The sequence below is a fragment of the Telopea speciosissima genome, chromosome 7, assembly GCF_018873765.1.
Source record: "Telopea speciosissima isolate NSW1024214 ecotype Mountain lineage chromosome 7, Tspe_v1, whole genome shotgun sequence".
Classification (NCBI taxonomy): domain Eukaryota; kingdom Viridiplantae; phylum Streptophyta; class Magnoliopsida; order Proteales; family Proteaceae; genus Telopea; species Telopea speciosissima.
This window is the reverse complement of record NC_057922.1, coordinates 30,670,578-30,680,558: the sequence shown is the minus strand read 5'-3', so window position 1 is coordinate 30,680,558 and position 9,981 is coordinate 30,670,578. Positions and strand designations below refer to the sequence as shown.

General features: G+C 43.2%; 1 protein-coding gene across 1 annotated transcript; it reads left to right on the top strand.

Moving 5' to 3' along the window:
* The first annotated feature begins 4,412 nt into the window (after positions 1-4,412).
* On the top strand, positions 4,413-7,534 carry LOC122669739. Its single transcript, XM_043866580.1, has 4 exons — positions 4,413-5,392; positions 6,577-6,784; positions 6,868-6,997; positions 7,088-7,534. Exons 1-4 carry the CDS (start codon positions 4,440-4,442, stop codon positions 7,336-7,338), a joined length of 1,542 nt encoding a protein of 513 aa, XP_043722515.1. The 5' UTR covers positions 4,413-4,439; the 3' UTR covers positions 7,339-7,534.
* Positions 7,535-9,981: the final 2,447 nt, after the last annotated feature.

The window sequence follows — 9,981 nt, the reverse complement described above, 5'->3', positions numbered from 1 at the left end:
TGAGTTAGTTGAAAAGCTTGTACAATTTCAGTTCCACCCTTTGTGAAAACTATACTATTGTGATGAACCGTAGATGAAAGAGAAGATTGGCTTTTACCAGATATGCAAGCCATAACAGTAGTTTTAAAAATCCCAATCTGGATTGGGGTCTTAGTCCCAGATTGTTATTGTGATTGGGGTCTTAGTTCCAGATTGTTATTGTGAGTAGGAGAAGCAGCATTTGGATCTTTATCCCCTGCGGTTCCTGCCCGGTACAGATCCTGCACTTCGGAAACAATCCCAATCTGGATTGGACCTTTATCCTCTGAGGTTTGTTGACCGGTACGGTTGTGCGGTTCCTCTCATAGGGGGGGTCTGAAATGATCATTTTACCCCTTGACTCAACACTGCCCGGGTGGGGTCCACCTCCCTTTTATTAGAGACACTAGGGAACCGTACTGGGCAGGGAACCGCAGGTGATAAAATCGATCTGGATTGGGGTCTTAGTTCCAGACTTCTAGTATGGGCCTATAATTCTAATTCAAAGATAACTGGGCTCCAAATGTTGAGATCTACACCTTGAACAGAATCGGGCTGGGCCATATTCAAACAAACAATGGGCTTGTCTTGGGCTGGGAAAAAGCAACATGGGTTCTGGGCTGAGGTTCAATGGGTTTTGTTTCTACAGAAGGGCTACGTATAGGGTGGTCTGTAGAAAATTTCTAGAAGTTTGAGCAGTGGTCCCATAGATTGTACTCTCTGCAAGTGCAGGTTACTCTCAGTTAAATCTCCTACATGCTTCCGGATGGGGCTCCTCTGTGGCACAGCAGGGTGTCCAGTGCGCAGATCGGAAGGCCACCTGGGCATGCAGCCCAACACACGGGCGCTGCATGCCTGGGTGCTGCAGGCCATCCAATGTGCGCCGTACACCCTGCTGCACCACAGAGGATCCAGGTCCCATGCTTCCTCCCTCTGAAGTCTTCTGATCCGACTGTCATTAGACTCACTTTGCTTTTGGGTCAGATTCAGGAGCCTGAGGTGGCCAACAGGGCCACAACTACTACGTGGTTCGTTCGACAAGTGCCTATGTCCACGGGTAAATGAGATTTGCTTCACTATAATAGAGAACAGGGTTACAACTCCTCGTCCTCACACCCCTCTCAGATTATAGAGAATACCATATTGTTATAAATACATAGTAGAGCCCTGCATAAGCACATATTACCGAAACCCATGTAACCCTAAAAAAAGTCTCGGAGTTCTTGGGGTCCTAATCTACGGCCTCTTAATGGCCCTTTCAAAATCAACATAAAGGTGAACAACAGAATACAAGACATCGTAACATCCCTCCCCCCCAAATAGCTTGCTGTCTCACCATCTCTTGAATTTTTATCTCTTTGCAATAAGCTGGAGCGGCTGCTGCGCATCGTCTTTGTGCGGCAGCGACCATGTGTGCACGGCCGGGCCCCATCAGACGCACATGGCCGCTGCTGCACCGCATGATGCACACAGCAGCGCTTCAATTACGGCTAGCGGATAAAGGTCCCCATCTCCTCCACCAAATTGAAGAGTTTGTATGCTAAGCTCGGATCCCCAACTGATATGGTACATCGTGCACTAGTTTTTTTCCCATTTACATTCTAGACAGCCAAGATTTACAACAAAACACACAGAAGAAGTAACAGGGAAAATGAACCAAGAAAAGAACACCGACCGAGTGAATTTGAAAGTGAAACTCTAGAAACAAAGTTGTATTTGAGACTAATCCCAAAATCTCCAGCCGCCGTTCAATCTTCACCAACCCTTTATTGTCGCCGGTCGAAGCTACACTCGTCGATCCAGCAGATCTTCGAAGATTTGTTCGAAAGTAGGCTGTGGTAGCGATTCTGGTGGTCTTCTTCTTGTTAATCGAAGCTCCACTTGTCGATCCAGCAGACCTTTGCCGACCCGGCAAGTTTGTTTGAAAGTAGACCGTGGCAACATGTCGGCAAGCGTGGACAGTGTGGCGTTGGGTTGTTCGGCACGTATGGGCCCCCCTCTATTGGTATGTATGTGCATGCGCTTAAATTTAGCAGTGTCTATAGCCTGTTATCTAGGGAAGTGGTTTTGACTTGTGACTCAACTCCTAGTCTGGATGACCCAGCCAATGACATGTGAGACCAGATCAATTTTCACTCATTGGTTTTGGATACCGTATATCCATACCCTGCATTTATCATGTTTTCTATCTATTTTATGTATTTTGTTCTTTTGGTTAGCGATGGGTGCGCATGAATGAATACCCTCTTTCTATCAAATAATATATATATATATATATATATATGGGCTTGCACGGTGAAAGACAAAAACACCTCTCTAAGGAATAGAAGAGGAGATGCTAAACCCATAAGCAAGAATACATCATCTACAACAACAGAGGAACAAAGAACTCCTGGATAAAAGATCTACAATTTGGATCCTCTACTGCCGATCTAAGCAGTCGTTGCGCGCAAACCATCGTTTTTCCTTCAAACAGCTGGATAGAGACATTATTCTTCATCACCTGGGGATTTGCGTTTGATGGGTGGGACTAAGGCCCCACAACCATCACTGAAAGACCAGTGAAAAGGACCCAATGATTGCTGGGAGTTCCTACCCCCAATCGTCCGTTACATCAATCAGTTCTTTCCAATGGCCTGTGGCTGGTTTTCCTTGCTTCTCCCATCAGGTAGACACAAAAGGGAGGGTATGACTTTTCATTCCTATTAGTTCTGTCATACAGATTCATATACGAAGAGAGTTGCCTACTTTTGTCTGATTTTACCATAAAAAAGAAGGTTTAGGTATCGTATCAACCTACCCATGGAAATGCTTTCCAGTTCCTATTTCCTATAAGTAGGAATTTCGGCAGCCCTCAACTTCCTTTTAATGGGAAGCAGAGCAATGGAGCCTGTCATGGTTTGGGTTAGTGTCTGGGACGCTTTCATTGAAGTCTCTACTTCTTCACGTCTAGTCGCCTATGGCTAGAACATCTCTACTACTTACATGCACCTCTACATTTAGCCATGGAGGAGAGGTGATGGTGTCCGCGATCCTGCTCTGCCTTTGTTGGCCATCTGTGTATCCATCTCTTTGGGGACAAAGCTCAGTAACCTGGTGCTCAATATCAATGCTGTGGTGAATGTCAAACAGCGGTCCACACCATGTCAGGAAGACAACAACAGCCCAGGTGTGTTGCCGACCAAATTAATAATGGAGATTCTTTAAAGCCCAAACATTTACAAGCTGCCTTTGGCAGTCAATCCACACTGGATCCTTTGATCTCTTCTTTCTTCTGTGATCTTTCAAAGTTTCCATATTTCTTTAGTTCAATAATTCTTAACCTCTCTCTCTCTCTCTTTCTATTTTAAGTTGAGCATCACAATATAATCTAAGATATCTCTTCTAATATTTCAGATCTGTACGACTCCTACCTTTTTTTTTCTTAACTTTTATTATGATATGACCCACAGTTGATGGAATTGAAAGGGAACCCAACAACAGGAAGCATCCAAAGGGGATAACAAGCGAGAAACGCTGGCCTTTTGCTGAGATTTCAACGGCCCCAAAACCAACCTTGCGTTTGTCATCTTTTTTTGTAAAGCAAGTCCAGCTCAAACCTACACTAACAGAAAAATAAACAAATCAAACCAGACTTTTGTATTACTTAATTTAATTTTCCAACGAAACCACCATGAATATAGCCAAGCTACATTCGTCAATCTTGACGTTTGCTATCAAATTTAATTATTTTGTGTCCATTATTGCGTAAACAACAGCAATGGTTGGCTCTTCCATCTTTTCCTCAAACACCTCTGCTTCAAATTCCGTAGGATGAGAAGCATTCAATCAATCCAAACTGAAAGTCTGAAACCACCCTCCATGGAAAAGTTATTGCTTTACTTCACTATAATCTTTAAGAGAAATAAAGGCATTCGTGGAAGTCATGTCGAAAACTCTAGAAAGCTTTAAATGGATGGATTATATGCCGAGGGGGAGAGCACAAAAGCCTCGAATCAAGTAATCTTATGGGATGAGGGTGGAGTGGTGGACTCCACTAGGGTGCATTCAGGAGTTTGGTACCCCGGGTTTTGGGTGACGTGGAGTTCCAATCAAGAATCTGAGTTGCATGGATTGGGATTGGAGTGGTTAGGTCTCCTTGGAGCAGTTGGGATTTCTTTGCTTCTCTATCTTTCTGTGAGTCCTTTTCTCTCTCCACCGCAACTTCTCAGAAAACCCTACCACCCCTTTTGAACCCTTCTTTGTCTGCGAAATGTCGACCAACCTTATTTCTCAGAAGACTCCTCCCTCTCTCCTTTCCTCTCCTCTCCTTTCCTTTCCAGCCATAATCTAATTAAACTAATCTTACTTTCACATCTAATTCATTTCAGACGATAGAAACTGTAAGGTTATTAGAAATCACCACCAATCGTCTTCTTGTTATGCAATCAAGGGGAGCTACTCAATTAATTTCCTGCAATTCCCAGTTCTCTCAAATGCTAAGCAACCTCAGCCATAAACTTCGGCGCCTCTGTTCTAGACTATACTGGCCAATACGGAGGCGTTCCAAGATCAAAATTGTCATCAGGAGGTTTGGGAAGTGTAACCTGAAATCTTCTCAGGCGAAAGAAGAACCCATCTCCAACGAGTCATCCATCCATCAAAATGGTCAACTGGGCACTCCTACTTCTAAATTCGAGAGGCCAATTCGACTTGCGACTTTCAATGCGGCCCTGTTCTCCATGGCTCCTGCCATCCCCCAGTCTGAGAAGTCTGTTGTCTTTGATTATGGGGAGGAAGATTATCTCAAGGTCAGGCGTTCCATGGAGGTTGATATCAGAGCCAAGTCTGTAAATGATCGTCCCAAGAGCATACTCAAGCAATCTCCCCTGCATCCCAACTCTATGAACAGTCCTGACCATGCTACCAAGCAACAGAAGTTCGCAAAATCAAAATTGAGGGTCTCTATCAATCTCCCTGACAATGAAATCTCATTGGTGCGCAGTAGACAGTCGAGTTTTGCAGAAGCGAACGGTGAGGGGCCTTCTTCGTCGAGCACGATTACAAGCAGGAACCAAAAAGGCAAAGCTCCTCTGAGGTCCAGTGTGAGCTTCTCAGCCAATATGATAATCACTGATAGAGTCGATGAGAGCCGGAGAAACCGTCGATCCATTCTGGAAGTGCTGAGGGAAGTGGATGCAGATATATTAGCTCTGCAAGATGTCAAAGCAGAGGAAGAGAAAGGCATGAAACCTCTATCAGACTTGGCTAGTGCCTTGGGTATGACATATGCATTCGCTGAGAGCTGGGCTCCTGAGTATGGGAACGCTGTGTTGTCTAAGTGGCCAATTAAGAGATGGCAAGTTCAGAAAATATTCGATGATACAGACTTCAGGTGCAAATCCTTTTCCTTCTCCAGAAGTAGTCCTCCTTCCATTCATGTCCTCTGTTTTGATTACTTTCCTCAGTTTAATTATCCGTTAGACCCGAAAATTAAATCAATGAACAAGGGAAACTAACAGGAAAAGAAGGAAGCCGACTCCAATTTAACAGATTAGGAGTTTTGTTGGAGATTGTTGATTCTTTGGCGTGATTCCCGAATCACAATGATTCGCCTATTTGCTCAATTTGACTGCCATAGTTTCCCCTACATAAGCTACCCTTTCACCAACTTTATAGTTCACTGCATAAAAAATTGAAGAGGGACGAAAAGGAAGAAAAAGAGTTCCAGAGCTAGTCAATCACTAAGTTACAGCTCTGTTTTCACTCTTGTTTCTTCCATCTTATCCCTTATTTGGCTTGTTTGTATTTTCTTTAGCAAAACCAACAGGACGAGAGGTAAATAAATAAGATTCAGCCTCAACTAGTCTCATAGAGCTTCCTGTCATCTCAGATGTCTGTTTGTTCATGGTTAGGGACGCATGCTTTATTAGCTCACCTAAGGCCAATAAGTTGGTAATCAATCTTGGAAAGTTTGACAACCATTTCACCTGAGCTTGCCATAGACCTCCAGAACATCCATCTGGTCAGTTAATTCTGCAAAATTTGGGGAACTGGATCTGGTGGATGATTTAGTCAAGGTTACGGATAAAAGGAATCCAATTTACTTCTGCACAAAGTCTTTTCATCTCATCTTTTAGCCCCATTTTAGTAACTGCATCTCTTTGGCATAATTCAAAATAATTTTTCTTGTTTCGGGTTATTCTCTATGAATATCTGACCTGAAACGTTCGCATACCTTGAGAATCTTCTCACTGAAGTACAATAGCAGCACCACTATATCATCATATAAGCCTTCTCTCAAATGCAATGGCGGTGGCTGATGAGGCTTCTTCTGAATTCCTCTTCTTTTCTATCCCCTCCCTTTTTCATTTTTCATCTGTTATATGAAGCATGATCCGACCTTCCACAAATATACAAGCACCACACCAAACTGAGGAATTGTGATCAGTAACTGCATATGGCATCTATTTTTACAGTCTCAACTATTTCTCACAAAGAAGTTCATACTTCTATGATTCTTGAAATTCTAAATGACACTCTTTAAGACCCATTTTGGTGTGCTAACATTGGATACAGGAATGTGCTGAAGGCAACAATTGATGTGCCCCAGGCAGGAGAATTCAACTTCTATTGCACTCATCTTGACCATTTGAATGAGAACTGGAGGATGAAGCAGATAAATTCAATTATCCAATCAAATGCTCAGCCTCACATCTTAGCTGGAGGGCTCAACTCCCTAGATGAAACAGACTACTCTGCAGAGAGATGGTCAGATATTAAGAAGGTAGAAATTCATGGAAGTTTTGGTTCTGTTACCAATTTATCACTACTAGATTAATACTTAATTAGACATTCATTATATTGCAGTACTATGAGGAGATTGGAAAGCCGACACCAAAGGTTGATGTGATGAAGTTCTTGAAGGGGAAGCAATATGTAGATTCCAAGGACTTTTCAGGGGAATGCGAATCAGTAGTTATAATTGCCAAAGGCCAAAGTAAGACTCCCTGGGTTGTAAGTCTAGTCAAATTGGTTAGAATATACTCCTTTCTAAATGTTTGTAGTAATAAGAATTCCACCAATGCAGATGTGCAGGGGACATGCAAGTATGGGACAAGAGTTGATTACATATTGGCATCGCCGGGCTCAGTATACAAGTTTGTTCCTGGGTCTTACTCTGTTATGTCATCGAAAGGGACGTCTGATCACCATATAGTGAAGGTTGATGTGGTAAGGGTAGATAACTGCACTGAACAAAAGGTTGCCTCACGGCGTAGAAGAAAACCTAAACGGAAGGTTGTAAAGATAACAAATCCTTCTTCATCAAGCGGAATATAGAAAACAAATACTTGAGGGTGTCATAGAATTGCTTCTTCTTCTTCTCCTCCTTATTCTTTTTTACAAATATATATATTTCATATTCTTTTTTGGGGGTGGGGAATGTAGAGTTAGTTTAAATTGCATCATCATCCTGAGAGATAACTTGTTATGTAAATAATTGTTTATATCTGAAATGACATTGGAAAGAAATTAATACAAAAGTAAGAGATTTGAAGTGCTCCTTTTACGTCAGTTGTTTGAGCTTGGCTGGCTTAAGCCAATCTGAACAACATTCTTCAAGCTCAGAGCCTAGCTGAGGTTTTCTTCACTACCATTCTTATAGTGTATGGTTTAATAATATGGTATTTGTGCCTTTAAGAGAGGTTTCTCTCCAGGGGACCCTAATTCTGCCATGTGAGGATGTTATAGTAATTTCAAACTGTTGGATGAATAGGAGATCCTTCTTGATAGGCAACTTGTCAAGTTCCTGACTCAAATTTAATGATATGCTTCCATGGATTAGCATGTATTCCCATGAATGTCCATGTACATGTACTGTACTCCAACCAATACTGTACACTCTCCCATTGCCTGGAATTCTTTCTTCTTTGCTAATGGAGTTGCCTAATCTACGACCACCGTCTGTTTGTTGGACGTGTTGGAAACGAATGGATGAGCTCCAAGGAGGGAGGATCGAGGGAGGCAAGAACCATGCTTTCAGAGAAGTGGCAGTCTGAATCCTCTCTGAACTGCGAGAATAATTGACTAAGCCATGCCAAAGAGGGGGTATTCTCTATACTTCTATTAGGGCCAAAACTTAACATCTGAAAAAGAGACCAAGGGGTCTTTCTGTTCATAAATTTGGGCTCCATCCAGTCTTCCACATCGCACCCATATAAAAGAGGCCATCTATACGGCTGTGAAGGGGGACTTCTGTCCAATATGGTATCTACAAGTCCCATATTTAGGTTGGTTACTTTTCTAGTATTTTTGCTTTTGGGTGAAGTGGGGGGCAGCTGGGAGGATGCAAAAGTGCTGCAAGGATGTGCTTTAAATGAAATGGTGGAGATCCTTCACTCCTTTTGGTTTGGAATGCGAGGACAACTGAGGACCGAAATGGGAACCGCTGAAAAAAAAGAAGAAGAAGAAGACGGGAGCTGGAGCCAAAAGGGGAGGGAAAGCCAGAGGGAGGGCAAGGAAAGGGAAGCTGGAGCAGAGAAAGGGGAAGGGGGGGATGTTGCAGCGGGAGGGAGGGAGGGAGGGAGGGGAGGGGCAGGGCAGGGTGGGGCAACTAGAGAGGGGGTTAGGGAGAGAGAGAGAGAGAGAGAAAGAGAGAGAGAGGGGGGGGGGGGGGAAGGACATCCTTCAAGACCATAGAGCCATCATCATGGACATGGATGTATGCAACTGGTTCGGAAGATCGGACTATGGATCCGTTGTTGTACACTTGGAGGAGTCCTCGACAATCTTCCATTGTTGGTGTTAGACATATCTCTCTCTCTCTCTCTCTCTCTCTCTTTCTCATGGGTTAAGGTCTAACCATGAGAGAGGGGGTGTGGGTGTGGCTTTGCACGGAATTAAAGGGGTGGAGTGGGTCAGGGGTTAGAAACTGAAAACTATAGAGGATGTAGAACCACAAAAATAGAAAAAAAGTAATCAAACAACCACAATGCAAAGATATACATGCTAAAGAAAGGTGCCTATGTCCACGGTGAGATGGAGTGTCTTCGCTAGCAATGAAGAATATAATTACAAGCTCTTTTCCTCATGCCTCTCTGTTTACAAAGAATTCTTTGTAACTCTAACAACCCCATCTCTACCAATTTAAAGGGAAAACAAAGAGAGACAATTTCCAAAATTATCCCATGTAAACCTTAAAAATTAATGGCCCTTTGGAGGCGGCCCACAACAAAAACCATACAACACATCAATCCTCAGCAGAAAAACCAAGTGACTAATTGCATTTTTTTCTTAGTGATAATACAAGTGATTAGTTGTTTACCCATTCTAAATTCTAAGAATTTACATGGGGGTTATAAGCATTATATGAACAATTAGGTTTGTCTTCATGGACATGACTAAATTTTGTGAATAGAAAGACCCTAGGCCTCTAGCCCTACGAGCTTTTAACGGCCCTTCGGAGGCGACCAACAACGTAAACCATAGAATACAATACAAGGGGGAGGGGGGGGGGAGGGAGGGAGGGGAGGGGAGAGCCGGAGAAGGAGAAAGAAAGGGAAGAGAGAGAGAGAGGGGGCCAGGGGCGGGTCAGGGATGTTGCAGTTGGTGGTGGAGGGGGTAGGGGAACCAGAGAGGAAGAAGGAGAGGGAGAGAGGGGAGAGAAGAAGATCCAAATTCTACGGGTGGGGTGGTTTTCAGATTTTTAAAGTATTTTTATTAAAAAATATCGATTCATTGGTCGATCTACTACGAATCCCAAACATGCCTGTATCTAACCGATCTAGGTGGCCGATTCAGATTGAGATGGTCCTAGATTGATCTGGATCCCAATTTTTGGGTTTTAAGCCTGGACCAGTAACCCTTTTTTGTAATTGGTGTGTCCCTTGCACTTGACATAGCCTTCCTCTCTACAAACTCATAATCATAAGCTCTATTTAGGAGATTTTTCATTCTCCCATGGAGAAGAATTCACGAATTTAA